This window comes from Centruroides sculpturatus, unplaced genomic scaffold, assembly GCF_000671375.1.
Source record: "Centruroides sculpturatus isolate CEXI.00-Female unplaced genomic scaffold, Cexi_2.0 scaffold271, whole genome shotgun sequence".
NCBI lineage: Eukaryota > Metazoa > Arthropoda > Arachnida > Scorpiones > Buthidae > Centruroides > Centruroides sculpturatus.
Window position 1 is genome coordinate 348,333 of NW_019384474.1, and position 15,382 is coordinate 363,714.

Genomic DNA, 15,382 nt, shown 5'->3' on the forward strand with positions numbered 1-15,382 from the left:
GCTTAATTATTATCAAATAAAAATTAAGTATTTGAATAATAATAATAAGTACTTCCCATAAAAGTCCTCCCGAACTTTTAGGGGAAACACTTTTATTATTATTATTAAAGTATAATTTAGTTGTTACAAACATGAAGAAAACTCGAAAATCTCCACGTGGCCACCCAATTGAAGAGGCGCGAACCCACGACCATGAACCTGAATCCTATAATCTTCAGAAGTATAAGTCAAAGAGAAGTCTATACGTATGATTATTTATTTACATATAACACGACAGATACAAAAAAACCGTTTGGCGTTTTATACACGGGTTTAAAATTTTTAAAAAAATTTTTTATACGGTGAAGGATGAGCGTCCGATGGGAGCTATGGTCTCCGGGGGGATTTCGTTAATCGTATAAAAAAAAAGTAAGGCACATGGTGACCAACCAATTCTCGAGAAAAATGATCTCGTACGACGTTGGTCGTACGAGATCATTTTACAGAATCTCAGTCCACGAATCTGCTGCAGGCCTTCTTCCACTTGCACTGCGTGCACCAGGCTTCCCTGTTGTCCATTCCGTATACTTTCCGACACTTCCGGCTTTCCGACCTTCCCTTCCGGTGTGGAGGTACCTTACCGGGCGAAGAGGCCGTCTTGGAAGTCAATCGTAAAAATTTCTGCGGAGAAGAGCCCTGTAATAGAAATGTTTGCTGTAAACATAAGTGAAATATGAATAAAATGTACTAACAGATAACGAGGCTCTAATATTGTAACTAAGAATCTTTAGTGCCCAATTCTTAATTTCTATAAGGCGCGTATGATCCTCAATCCAACTTTAATCTATGGATTAAGAATGAATCATCACAGGAATTATAATAAATTTGTTATAGATTACAACGAGCTACCGAAATGCAAACCTCTACAAAATTATATCATAGATATAAAGACAAATTTTGATCCGAAAGTCACGAAACTTCAGATGCAAAAACGTTTACTCTAATGCAAGAAAGCTGATCATTCACTATTTTATTTAAACTAATTAATATTAAATGATATTTTTTTACATAAAAGTACAGCATATTTTCTTCAGGAAATTTAACGAATCGATACTTATTCTGGAGATCTATCGTTAACCATGAAATACAGCATGAATTTGATCCGAGTTACAACGAAACCAATCAAACTACAATGAACTAAGAGTCAACATTTTGCAATACTTATTTATCAAGAAGTAAATATTAGATATTATTTTTCATCAACAAATGATCCGGCAGCAGCAGTGGTCCTCACCATTGCTTCACGACAACCCTAGAACGTAGCAATATTCTCCCATAAGATTGGGTGTATCACATACCAAACGCCAATTACCAGCCTTAAAAACCATTGAAAGCCCCATTTCTTTTTTAGATTGGCATCCTAATTGGAGTTGTCTTAGAATGAAAACAAATGGAAGAGATAAGATTTTGGAAAGATTTATATCGTCTACCAATAAAATCAAAGACTTTGCTTGTACAGAGAGCTACAAGAAGAGATACAGAACTAAACACATTTGCACCGTTTTGGGGTTTTGGATTTTGTTGGAGCCAATCCAACAAATCTTGGCCTTTTGGAGGTGGGAACCCCCGACCAATTACCAGTGTTCAGTAGTTTTATCCATTCGTCCACAGGTGGGCTTGAAAGATTGTAAAAGTCATGCTTAAAGATCATCTCTAGTTTTGCTATCAAGCTTAAATTCAGCGGTGTAAAATTATATCAATACTTCCAGTCAAATGCATATTATTCTGTGCAATTGACTGGAAGATACCGATTACTTAGGTATCCGAATTATAATGAATAAATTATGAAAATAAGGACAGAATTCGAACTCAAATTCCTCACGATAATAGATTCTTTATGGCGACAAGTAATCTGTCGCGTTACAATATATTTATAAATAAATTCCTTACCTAAAATAACTGACAAATTCTGAATGTCATACGAATTGCACGTATGATATTCTATTGAAATCCATCTTCATACTTATTTTGACTCAATTTGCATTTACAAATATACATACTTTGATACATTTCTGTTATCATTACTCATAAAATCTTTCAGCTTACTTAAGGTTAAACGCGTGAAAGTCATTAAATTTTGCTTATTTAATAAATAATTCTTTTTATAGTCGCATTACTAAACAGCGTGGTTGCAACTATATTTCTCTAAAGCAGTGGTTTTCTGAAACTACCATATTAAGTAATAGTCCGTGCAGCGAAAGAGTATGCAGGCATGAGTCAGCCTGAGCTGAAAGGGTCTACGTCAGATGAAAAAGATGGAAGGAGACATGTGATTAACGTGTAAAACGTGTGATTAATGGTATAAAAACTCTTTGAAAATGTAAAAAAAACTGAGAGATCAGAACTCCCAATAGAGTAGCCCCGTGTCTCCTTCCATCAAAGAGATGGAAGGAGACACGGGGCTACTCTATTGGGAGTTCTGATCTCTCATCTGACATAAATCCTTCCAGCTCAGACTGACTCACGTCTACTCTTTCCCTGCGAAAACTACAGTTAATTGGGCTAAGTGGCTCTATTTTGGTGTATGTTTAAGACGGCTGATACCCAATAATTCATATAAATTATTGGATATGGTTACCTTACCACATCCTTAGAAACACAGATAAAAACCATACTGAAAAACCATTGCTCTACAGGCAATTCTAACGAAGATGTTTCGTTTTGGAAAAGAAATTACACGTTGCTATAACTTAAAATGTTAAAATTACCTTGGTAAAAGGAATTCTGAGCCGTCTACACTCAATGGTGATCTTAGCGTAAGTCAAGTGATTTTAGCGGCCATTTTTGTTATTGAAACTAAAACCATCTTAAATTATCAACAAAGAGGGTATTATTTAAATGAATATCTCGAAAGCTTTTCCAACGTAAACTTAACACAATTTTTCATTGTGATCCTATTACATTTGTAGTAGCAATTCATGCAAAAATATATCCAAATATTGACTAGCTTAACCTATACGGATTGTAACGAAAGGTGGGCGAATAAAAGCCTAGCAAACGTGCTCTTTCCGCACCACTAAAATGCATTGCATATGGCGAATAAAGATAGCAACATTGACGTCAAGTAAAAGACATTAAGTTGAATACGTCCATTGAATAGTCGAGACCATCTCAATGGAAAGAACTCGGTACTAACAAGTAAACCCAATTAAGAAGTATTCGCAAGATGGAAAACGCCGTTACTTGCTAGAAGCTATGAATTTATAGATTCTTTGCTCAAATTGCTTCGCACATAACCGCCACGGACACTTTTTCGATCCCAAAAAGTTTATTGTCAGGGCCCTGGATAAGGCCAAAAATTTTAAACCACAAAGCTCTCTTTTGTATTACAAATAAATATTGATTTCATTGCATGCTGTCTTCTGCCCGTAATTTATCACGTGTAATGCGGCGCAAAAGTAATTGTAAAATTGAAACCACAGAATTATGACAAAAAATTCGGGACTTTACCCGTGCTGATCGATCTCGTTGAGTGTATGGTTCACTTCTAATGAGCATAATTGTGGCCGGTTAGTTAGATTAGACTTGTTTACGCCAGTCCAAGCAGATGCAACAGGTGCACCAGCACAGGACCCACTTGGAAGGGGGCCCAAAATGCACGCATTTGTTTTATTATTTTCCCAAACCTAATTAATTAAGGGGCATATATGCAAATTCTTGCACAGGACACAGGAATGGCTAGTTACGACACTGGTTTACGGCAACGTGATACGTGGGCGTTCTGCCCAGGGAGAGATGTATAATCAATGAGGTGTATAATGAAATTTGCATTCCTAAGTTTTGTAAAATCACATACTAAACGATGTAAGAGTCAATAAAATGTAAATGTATAATGTTTTATTTTGCTTAATTCAACTTTTTTCTATCAACAGGAAATTGTAATCCAAGTAGCTCTATGGATTACTAACAGATTCTTACAAACTCGGCAGATGTGATTACGCTCTCGCAATATTTTTCCGAAAGTTGCAACACGATGAAGGCTAACGTACTTAAACTGCAAGTTCAATGGCACGCAACACTCGAAACTTTAAGCTCCTCTTCAAATCTGCTACTACGTAAACATTTCTACGGCTTCCTCATTGAAACTGTAGAAGTGTTTTTTTCGCGCAAAAAAATATAATTAGAACTATGATTCTATTTTTAAGTTATAAGAAAATATTTACCATCGTGCTTGGAGCACTGGCAGGATATCCGTGCATAGACCAGGACATTGGAAAAGATGAAGATGGTATATTTACAGGACCTGAACTTGTTTCCAGCAATACGGGATGCTGTGGATTAAAAATAAAGAAAAAATATATTATTTAAATTTCAATTATATAATCTCCACATTCGAAAACCTTCATATTTAATTCGTTGAATTAACATTTCCGTATGAAATCTATAGTACAGTTTTAAAACTTTGTAAAAAGAATGTCTTTTGCTCGTTGCAAATGGTTCCTCCGATCCTCAACGAATCAGTGGACACGGATGAGGAAGAAGTGCCCATCCGAATTATCCACAAAAAATCGCGAGAATCCGGACTGAATTCGAATCCAAAACCAGATGTCAATTAAAATTCTTATTGCAAATTGAATATTTTTGATTAAATTATCCTTATGAATTTAAACGCTCCGCTCTGTGGGCACTAAAAAGCCTTCATCTGTTATAATTGTAGGTTCTTTCTTATCCACAATATCAGAATCTATCCATAGGCAAGCCGGTTGGCCAAACCTATCCAAAATGGCAGATCGGAGGTAACAAACAAGCCGGATATATCCGGATCCGTAAAAATTTTACGGTTGTTTGTATACGGCAACTCGACATGTAGGGATGCCTTCCGGGACTTTTTATGGAAAATTAGCCATTTAGGCGTTACAAACGTGAAGAAGACCCGGAAAAACTACTCGTGTCCTGACCGTTGGCCAGGGCAAACCCGTGACCAATTAGTGGTTTTATCTTCTGGGCAGCTCGAGAACTTTCGGCTCGAAATTTTCACGAATTCAAAACTGAAAAGAAACAGCTTCGTAGCGTACGAATGGCGATTTCCAACTGATCGGATTCTAATAACGTTTGGCATTGGTAGAAAACGCGTACGCACGAAGGATGATAGTAAATATCGATATACAACATAAGATTAATTAGATTTCGTTTTATCGAATTTGAATGCAAAATAACTGCAGGAATTGAGAGAGGTTCCGATCAGTTACCTTTCTGAGACCCTCAGAAAATATAAGTGCAATTTTTTAAATAATAAAAATTCACGGTTTTCTTGAATAAGTAACTTCTACTGAATGTTTTTGAGGCCATCGTAAATGTGAAGCCCGAGCCAAATAGTCCAGCTATAATAAGGGAGCCCCTTACAAGGGAATCCCCCTCAGTCCCTAATAAGAGAGACCCCCTTATTAGGGCCTGAGCCACAGACAATCACATTGGGCGCTCTTCGATTTGGTTAACCGTAGATTTTTGAAAATATCTTTAAGAATAACGATCGATGGTCTTTTTGCATGTATAAATCAACGGTTTGAATATGCTAAGCTCTTATAAACCTGTGTAATATCCTTGATCAAACTGGATCGAAGTTCGCAGTGATCGTACAGTGCCAATTACACGACTGGGTTTATCTGACAATTGGATTGCGCCAACGCGACATGTGGGCAATCTGAGGGGGATGTCTTCCGGGCGGATTTTCTATGGAAAACTGGTCCCCTATTTAGGTGTTACTAACGTGAAGAAAACCTGGAAAACTTCACGTAGCCAGCTCGTTGACCGGGCGCGAACCCACGACCAACCAGTGTTCAGTGGTTTTATCCACCCGGCAGTAGCCGTATCTGACAATTGGAAATGTTATAAGCAGACGTTAGAGTAAAAAGATATAAAAAAAAAGACTTACTTCGGCCGAGCGACGTCCATATTCGGGATCTTCGTGAGGGGGTCGCGCCATGTCCAGATGGCTGAGAGTGGGCACGGACGAAGAATATATACTGGGACCCCGGACGGACGGAGGTACGGACCGGCAATTTTCCACTTCGATTTCTGTGTAATAGAATTCTTCTTCGCGATCCGCTTCTCCCACTCGGTTCCTCCTGAAACGAAACAACAATCCTCGACGTTATAATTAGTAAATTACGTATCCGAATTTACATTATTAAGAATAACAGACTCGTAAAGAGACTCGAATCAAGTCTAATTCTTGCGTCGTAAGTAAATTACAACCTTAATTTTCATGTACAGGCTATTTCCTACAGAAAGGGTGGATTAATTTACTTTGTTTACGGCAACGCAACACGTGGGCGATCTGCCGAGAGGGATGCCTCCCGGGAGGACTTTCTATGAGAAACTGGCTCGTATTTAAATGTTATTAACGTGAAGAAAATCCGAAAAAACTCCACGTGGCCATCTACCAATCTTCGATGGTTTTATCTACTCGGTCACTGGTAGTCACAGAAAGGGTAGATGTGCCAGCTTTCGGTTTACGTGTGCCAATTTCTCTCTCCATACGTCTCCTCGTAATGATGTATATGCAAACTTATTACTATTTAACGGAACTATAAGAAGTTCGGTTTCCAACAAACTGGAATCATTTTTATAGAAATTATGACGACTCGACTCCAGTTTTCGACTAATATATACATTCGGCGCCATTGCTGCTGAGAACAATTACGTAAATACTCGAGAAAACAAAATTATTCTTCAGTAGTAAGACACGAGAACAATCGCACCCGCTAGCTCCCATTCAAAGCGATAGAAATCATTCATTGATCATCCGAACCAGATCCCCATTCGTCTTCAGGAAGGGCCTAGAGATTCCTAGGACGAAGCGAATACCATTTCTCAGATTTTAAGCGTTTAAAATGACGATTTTTAACTTTTATAAGAAACTGTAGAGATTTATAATGCCTTTTGAGGAATTGAGTTGTAAAGGATTTAGGTTGGTTTATTCGTTTATGGCCACGCGAAACGATTTGCCGAATGGGTATGCCTTCCGGGAGGACTTTCTATGAGAAACTGGCCCGTATTTAGGTGTTACAGACGTAAAGTAAGCCCGAAAAACTTCACTCACTTGACCAGCTCGTTGGCCAGTGTTCAATAGTTTTATCTACTCGTTCCCAAGGATTTAGGATACTCGAGTACCAAAGGAAAGCGCCAAGAATAGAAAGTTTGAACCATTCAATAATTATTATTTTAACTTTATAAAATTTTATTTATTAATAGTTTAATATGCCTCGCTACTAATCTTTACGGAATACAGTACCTTACTTGTATACGAATCAAAAAAGAAAGGGAGATTAGAAAGGCGCGAGTTTCGCGATACACTTTCTCGTGCTTACAAAATGACGGAAGGAAATATAATAGAAATGTATGTTAGTTTATTATCGAAGAGGATCGACACCCATACTCACCCCAAATGAGTGACGCAGACGTGTCTCTCCACGTCTTCGCAGACGGCGTACCGCTTGGCGCATCCTGGCCAAGTGCATTGGAAGACGATTTTGGTCATCACCTTAAAACAAAACAAGAAAAAAAAGTCGCTCGTTAACACTAGGAAACGTCACTTCCGTCGAAAGTCAGAATTTCCGGCATATATCAGTTTTTTTCGTCGTCTCGCGGACGAAGCGACGCGCTACGCGACGGTCAGTGATTTTTAATAGATCATAAAAACTGGTCTTCCGCGTGCGAGCGCTCACCTGCGAGTCGGCGGTGGAGGAATCCCTGCGAAAGCCTCCGACGTCATCTACGTCGATGCCCTCGTCCCTGGAGGGCGAGAGTCGATCGTCGGGCGAAGGAGGGCTGCGGGTGGGCGACCGATCGCCCGACCAACTAGACTCGCTGGCCCACGAACTGCCGCTGGGACCTGCGGAAACAAAACAAGAAAAAAAAATCAGCTGGGCGTGAGTAGAGGCGGAGACGCGTCCGACTCCTCCTCTTCGCGTGTCAATCATCGATAAGCGATGGCGGCGACGACGAAACCGGGCGTCGCACACCCTCGGGCCGCTCTCCGATCTCCGCCCGGCGGGCCTACTTTAACACCGCGGAGCGCCTCGTTTTCTTAAAAACGACCGAAACGACGTCATCTCCGTCGTTCCCCCCTCCCCGCCATTCTATTCATCCGCGCTTATTTTATTACGTTTCTCCTTCGAAGCGAGGTCGCTCCTCTAAAATTTGACACGGAGGGCAAACCCGCTCGCAAGTTACGGTACCTTCTCGGTTTAAGATACTCTAGGGCAGGATAAAGTCCTAGATTTCTATTACTTTATGGCCCGAAGGCGACATTTATATTTCCTTTGGGAGACGTTTCCCGATTGGTCGATTTTGAAAACGAACTGTCAAACCTCAATTTGACGCAACCTTTCGATCTCTATACGTAATTTGAATTAAACCGCGTGTAATTAAAGATGGCGGACAAATGACAATAACGACTAAATAAGTTAAAAGTTCCCCAATTAAAAAAAACTACACTAATTAATTTAAAGTGATTTAAATTAAAAATATATAAATAAATTTTCTTAACATTTATAGCTCATAGATTTAAATCAATGAGAAGTTTTTTTTATAAATAATAGACATCGACAATACGTAATTTGTACGGTGGGCCCATTGAACGACGCTTAATAATTAAATCCAATTGACGTTCGTATTTAATTTTAAAGGTGCCAAAATCATAAATTATAAATCTTTTTTAATATAAAAATGTCTTCTTTAACGCTTTTTCACTTCCATTAATCTTACGTAACAGTTCCATACACACCTAAACTGTACTACAGGCGATTAATAATGGTGTTAGAACTTCTAAAAAGAAGATTTTTAATTTAAGAAAAATGTTTAAATTCGAACTTTTTACCATCAATTTTAATTTAACTTAACACCAATACAAATCTTCCGTTGCTTTGACACTTGTGTTAATACAAGCACTGTATTGTACGTATACAAGTTATTGGCTAGCCCCTAACAAACTTTAACACCCGGCATAATAGGGAATTAAGTTCGGTGGGGGGTTAACTAATAGCTTAAATTACACTAGACCTGTATTTAACTAGGGTTTAATACGAGGAATTAAGTTTGATAGCGGCTAAGCCGGTTAGTACGGAATTAAACACATCGTTCTAAACACCCCCATATCTAAATTTTAAAAGTATTTTTATTAATAATTGCCTTTACGATTTAAATAAGTGAAAATTTAAGTTTTAAATGAAATTTCTTTAGAAAACAATCCGTGTTCGAGCGGCATTTCAAGTGTTTTATAATAGACGGAAGCTCTCGTTCTTAGTCCCGCACCCGTTACTAATACGAGACTAATCGTAGAGGCAGAATCTACGGTTTCCAATAGAGGGATGGAAATCTTTTATTTTCGAGTATCGTCCTACTTAATTTCCGTGCAGTCTGGCTGCTTTTTTTTGTAAGGAAGATAAACTTTCCGAAACCGAAGATAAGCAATCCGAAGCGAATAAACATTAGAGTCGGGAAGCGGCACATCCGTTCTCGGATTTTACTAGTGTTGGATCAGTGTTGCCAGCTGGTAGTCGGCGTAGCGTCTGCCGTCGCTATGCGTTTACCGAACGAGAATAAAGGTCGTAGAAAAAGTTTTCGCGTTCGTGTCCTAGAAATGCCGCCGTTTGGAGGTCGTCACGTCGCCTAATTCGCCCGCGGATTAAGACGGGCGGTCGGCGAACCGCCATTTTTATTTTATTTTTTTAAATCTTCTTTCCCGATAAGGAGCGTATACGAGAGCGGAGTGGCGAATTCGATCCGAAACGAGAGAAAACGGAAGCGGAAAGCGACGCCGTTTCCGCGTTGGCTCCGCTTGTCGTCCGCCATCTTCGATCCGTGCCGACCGGCGAGCGTTCCGGCGTCGTCCCGGGCGGATTCGACGGCCGCCAACTCGGAGCGGAACGGGAATCCCGAAAAGGACGGAGGTCGAAGTCTCGCCTCGGACTCGGCGCCACCCGGAAGCGCCGGATCGTCCTTCGGGAGGACGCCGACCGGTCCGGATATGAGGACGCGAGAGAGCGAGCGCGCGCTTCGTTTTAATGGAAGCGACGCGGGCCGGACTCTCGCCGCTTCTCGAACTTAACGGGATCGGTAGTCCGCGGACCGGCCGAGACCACCGCCGACCGACTTCCGGTTACGTCGACCCGAACCGGCGGCGGGTCGGAGCCGGGAAACCGCCGACTGCGCATGCGTCCGCTTCGCCGGCCGGTTGTTTACTTCCCGGTGGCGCGCGCGTGCCGGCGACGCCCGTACCCGGCGGAGGACGGCCGACGGCCCGATCCGTCGGGCGACCTCCCGCACCCGGGAAGATGGAAGAAGAAGAAGAAGGAGAAAAACCGAAAAAAAAATGGCGCACTAACCTGGCTCCGAAGGACGACTCGACTTGGGGCTGCACGAAAGACTCATCAACACCATGGCGGCCGTGCAATCGTCCATCACGTTATCCTCCGCGCTGGAACGTCGCTTTCTTCCCCTGAAAACAAGATCCGTTACGTCACTGCTTCCGGTGGCCGTCTCGGGACGTCCGGTGCCCGAGCCGACTTCCGGTCACTTACCCCGTTCCCAAAGGCACGTCGATGCCCAGGGAAGAGGCCCTGCGCCTGGGTTCGCTCTGTCCGTCGGCCAGTCGCGAGTAGTCCGTGTCCTGATCCTGCAGCCGGGCCGACTTCCGGCTCTCCAGCAGCCGCACCTCGTCGGATTTCATGGTCAGTCTGACGCAGGGACGCCCGTTCAGGCTGACCAGAACGTCGTCTCCTTCCGGTTTGCGCCCGATAACGGTGGCCGAAACTTCCCTGGCGTTGTAGGTGACGTAGACCTTCTGTCCCGTCTTTAGAACCGCTTTGGAAACGCTCTGGAACCCCGGTCCGATCAGCTGGTGTCCCTTGTACTCGCGCCTTCTGTCGTCTTCCAGTAGAACGCAGTAGACGTCGTCGCGATCGTCGGCGTCCGTCTTGCATGCCTGTATGACGCCCGGCACGTAGGTCCCGTCCTCGACGGGGGCGCACACCCTGGTCCCGGGGATCGACCTCTTGGCCAGGCGCTTGCCTGTCGACATCTGGCGCGCGCGCGTCCGCTCTTCCGTCGACGTAAACTACGCGGAGTGGCGTCGCCTACCCTCCGCTGCGGCTCTTCGACTCTCGTTGACGGATCCGAGCCGGCTCGACCGTCAACAAAACCATGTGACGGACGCGTCGCGCCATTGGCCCGGCCGCCGGTGACCCACTTTGCCATTGGTCGGCCGACGCGTCAGCTGGTCCGGTTGCTACGGGCCCGGCCGGACGAAAAACGCACCGTCGGGCCCTTCCCGGGTTCCCTAGCGCCGGGGGACGACCCGGCCCGCCCCCGTCCTCCCTCTCCGGCTCCCTTTCCCCTCCGCGGCCGCTCCCGGCCCTACCCGACCGCGGTGTTTACGTCGATTACTTCTTCGTGCTCACCCCCTCCGTCGCGGGCCGCGCGCCCGTTTGCTCCGCCGCGCGCTTGGACCACGCACCGCGGGGGGCCCTCCGGGGTCGTCGCCGGCCGGGAGAACACCTCGTTCCTTCTTTCGCCCCCTCTGCGGGCGCCGGAGGACGGAGGGGAGGACGCGCGGAAGACGGAACGGCGCCGGAATGCGACCCGCCGAGTCGACTCGTCTCGACGAGGCCGCCGGGTGTCGGAATCTCGCCGCGTCGGCGCGGCATCCCATTCAAGATGGCGTCGGACGCCGCTTCGGCTCCCTCCTTTCCGAGGAGGCCTCTTCTGGGTGAACGCAGCGGAGGAGTGGAAACGTCTCGTTTCCGGACCAAGGAATGTACTGTACTCCACCATTTATTTTTTACTAGAAATTCGGAAGCCATCCTCCCCCTTTCCCCCTACGCTCTTCACTTTTGTTAAACGACGCTTTTATAAACGCCACTTCTATTAATATTCTCGAAGGTTTATTTCCTAAGCGGCGAAGACCGACGTTTCCTCAAAACGCGGGGGGGGGCGAGACGGACGATAAATCGACGTCGTACGAAAACCGGAGCGGGAGGCCGAACCCCGTTCGAATCTCCTCCCTCTCACTACGTCACAGATATAATAAATGACGTTAGTGTCGTGTTGTAAGGCCGAAACATGCCAGTTAACGACGAGCCTCACGCGTAGAGTTAATGCACTTAGATTAATATCCTACGCCTGATCTAAGCTCCGGCCATTTAGGAATAACGGCAAGCGCGTAGGAAACGGAAGTGTAGAAATTTTTTTGTTTTTTTTTCCTTCTTTCGCAACGTCAAACAATTACCGACCGGCAACTTTGCCGGTCGATAAAATTTTAACGCCGTTTATTCAATTTTCTACACGCGAACGACTAGATTAATATAAATTTCGGCTATGATTAACTTTTGTCACGTGCTTTACTAAATTCTTGCGCGTGCGAAACTGGATAATCTCCTTCCCCCCAACCGTGCGGTCGGCGGTTTCGATCACGTGATCCGGCATTTTTAAAATTCTGCGCACGAATTTCAATGGCGACGTTTTTTTTTTTTTCAAAATTGACATCGAAGGCTGTTTTCGCTGGGAATAAATTAACGTCGAATGCGCATGTGGAAACTGCGTCACCGATGATGTCGCGTAGAGCGTCCCCCCACAACATTCGAATGTCGCACGTGCTACGCATCGTCATGTTTTTCTGTATTGTTCCAATGATGTCATTTATATAAGGAATTTACACGAGATTCGTTTCACTACCGTTAGGGGGAAAATGGCGCTTTAAACGAGTATCGTTATTATTCAATAATTACGAACAAAAATTCAAAAACTAATTCGCTACGTAAATTTAAACTTTCAAATTCTAGCAGCCGCATCGAACGTAGCGCAATTTCTCGCCCGGTGGTACTTTTTGGAACTAATTTATTGTTTTGAATTATTCTGTCCTATGCATATTTTAAATTATAAAATTTTGGTAGTGCATTAATAATACTCGCAGTAACCAGAATAGGCCGGAGAGTATTACTCCCAGGCCTGGTCTTCACTATTGTATTCATCCTGTCATGCTAGAAATGGGCCCCAAATTGATCTCCCCCAAAAATTCCAATTCTTTCAACTGTACTCTTCAGAGACAACCATTTCCACCCCGCAGATGGCCCGGCAGTCAGGGTGGCAGCCTACCTTTGGGGACTCAGGATCGAAAAATCCCCAGGAATTTTTTGGAGGGGGTCCATCCGGATATGTTGGGCCTCGTCCCTCGCCACCCGGCTTCCCAGTTGCGGGCCTCATTCATTCATTTTGTTTTAAGATACCATAGTGGTACATGCCTGGTACCGCATAGCATAACCGGGTAGTAATACAGGATAATACAATGGTTTACCATTGCGAGCCTTAACTTCACTTTGTATTAATCTTTATTTCCTAAGATGGCCTCGGCTCCGCAGAGCACCACCAAGGTTGAGAGCAGAATGTTTACAAGCATAATACATGTAAAACAGGTTACATAACATGAATTGTGGGCCTGGCCGAATCCATAATAGGCTTGCTAAAAGAGGCCCTCTTAATGTTCGTGGAGCAAAGAGTTTAAAAAAACTCCCAGTTCGAACCGCTGGTGAAAATTCGAAGCTTTGCCCCCGGGTCCCTCACACTGGCTTTATCTTCGGCCGGATGCCGAACGGCTGAAAATAAGACACCGGCACATTAAGGATACATGGCCAATCATAGCCTTTTGAAGATATTCGATTGTTCTGCACCATATTTTTTTTTAATATTCAGGGTAAAATCATATTAGCTAAAGTGTTTCACTACTATATATCTTACACAATCACATTGTCTGAAATTGATATTTTTAATATGAAACCATATCTTACGTTATCAGAATTTTTTTTTAATTCTCTATGCCCCATGAGCACTAGCGAGCCTTTTTGTAGTGAGCCCATTATGAGTTGTGATAAAACGGGCCAAACATATACAATATAACTATACTAGATACCAGCCAAAATACACCATTGTCCGTTTATTTACTTATGCGGTCTGTTCTGAAAATATCATTCATAAAACAATTTTGAAATGATAAGATTTTGATAATTCCAATTGATTTTATATTGATGGTTTGTATTTTTCTTGTGGACCGGATGATTAAAGCGCGCGTCAGTCTCTCCGAGGAAATCCTTAAATTTCCAGCCCGGGTGCCTAGTCTGGAGTAATGCAAGTGGCGAGGAGAACGCGTCAATAATATTGCGTGGTACCGATTTGTTCACCGGATGAATTCACAATACATTTGTGCTGCCACTTGCATAATTTGAGACTACGCCGCATCGAACCCGTCCACCTCTTTTCTGTCGAGGGCTCGGCCGACATAGTAATGAGCACAAAAAACTCCCCTCTTGGTATTCGAATGGAACTTATTTTTAGAGTCTTAAAATTGAATTGTACGTTTTGCTATATGTTTCGTCCGAAGTGTTTCACTACTATATATCTTACAGTTAAATTGTATGTTTTGAGCGTAATTTGAATTTGAAGACAATTATTTGCAAAGAGTATAATTATTAATTGATATTTTTATTTTAATAACAACTTAAATTACAAGACTAATTATTTCTTATTTGATTACATCGGCCAAAATTTGTTTGTCGATTGGCTTTTCTCGTGTTAAAACTATGGTTACCGTATAAACCGATTGCATTTTGAACAAATATATGAACCGTCCGTCTTCCTAAACTATGTTTATTGCTTCGCTTGGTAGTATATAAATGAATACGGTGTATACATCTTTGAAAATATAATTCCGGAAGCTAAAATAAACTGCATACAAAATAAGAAAATATAAAATATTCGTACGAGTATATACTGAAGCTTTATGTTTCAAAAGAAACATTTTCTTGAATGAAAGAATGAAAATGTTGTAAATATTGTAATAATGTTGTAAAAAAAAAGGTAAAAAATTAGAAACAGAAAGGAATCTGAATATATACTTTGTATTAATTGATGTAGAAAATAAAAATTCACATTTCTTCTGTAGTAAGTTTGTTCTAATAATATTTTTGTTACCAGTTCAGAACTTTGAATTAAAATTAATTTGGCATCAACAAATATTTTTTGGCTTTGTCACACAATAAAAAAAGTTTTTTCTGTTATAAAAACAAGATAAAACATCTTGAGTCAATAATACAGGCAGTGCAAGAGATAGATATTGTCTGTAATACTTTTTTTTTGGCTTCTAAAACAGTGTAAAATGATTGTCCGCTTTCATATTAAACGTTAAAACAATTTTCTGCCAAATTAACTGGCAATAATGAATTTTAAAATATTATCAGATATAACTTTAGTGTATTATCTGCTTTGTTAGAATGATGAATAATCAATATACGTATATAGAAATTTGTATAGATACATATATATTAAAATCAATTTTAGTAAAAAAAAGGGG

At 42.2% G+C, this 15,382-nt stretch overlaps 1 protein-coding gene across 1 annotated transcript; it reads right to left on the minus strand.

Moving 5' to 3' along the window:
* Positions 1-242: 242 nt before the first annotated feature.
* LOC111621273 (zinc finger protein 704-like) lies at positions 243-11,372 on the minus strand. The gene is made up of 8 exons (XM_023363358.1): positions 10,563-11,372; positions 10,368-10,480; positions 7,707-7,873; positions 7,422-7,522; positions 5,912-6,104; positions 4,203-4,310; positions 489-675; positions 243-449 (listed from the first exon to the last, which is right to left on the minus strand). Exons 1-7 carry the CDS (start codon positions 11,060-11,062, stop codon positions 490-492), a joined length of 1,368 nt encoding a protein of 455 aa, XP_023219126.1. The 5' UTR covers positions 11,063-11,372; the 3' UTR covers positions 243-449; position 489.
* Between the last annotated feature and the right edge of the window lie 4,010 nt (positions 11,373-15,382).

Coding starts and splice junctions, on each gene's coding strand:
- LOC111621273 (XM_023363358.1), bottom strand. CDS start 11,062: ATGTCGACAGGCAAGCGCCTGGCCAAGAGGTCGATCCCCGGGACCAGG. Junction 7,874..10,367: donor GAGTCGTCCTTCGGAGCCAG/GTTAGTGCGCCA, acceptor TTGTTTCCGCAG/GTCCCAGCGGCAGTTCGTGG. Junction 676..4,202: donor CCAGTGCTCCAAGCACGATG/GTAAATATTTTC, acceptor TTTCTATTACAG/GGCTCTTCTCCGCAGAAATT.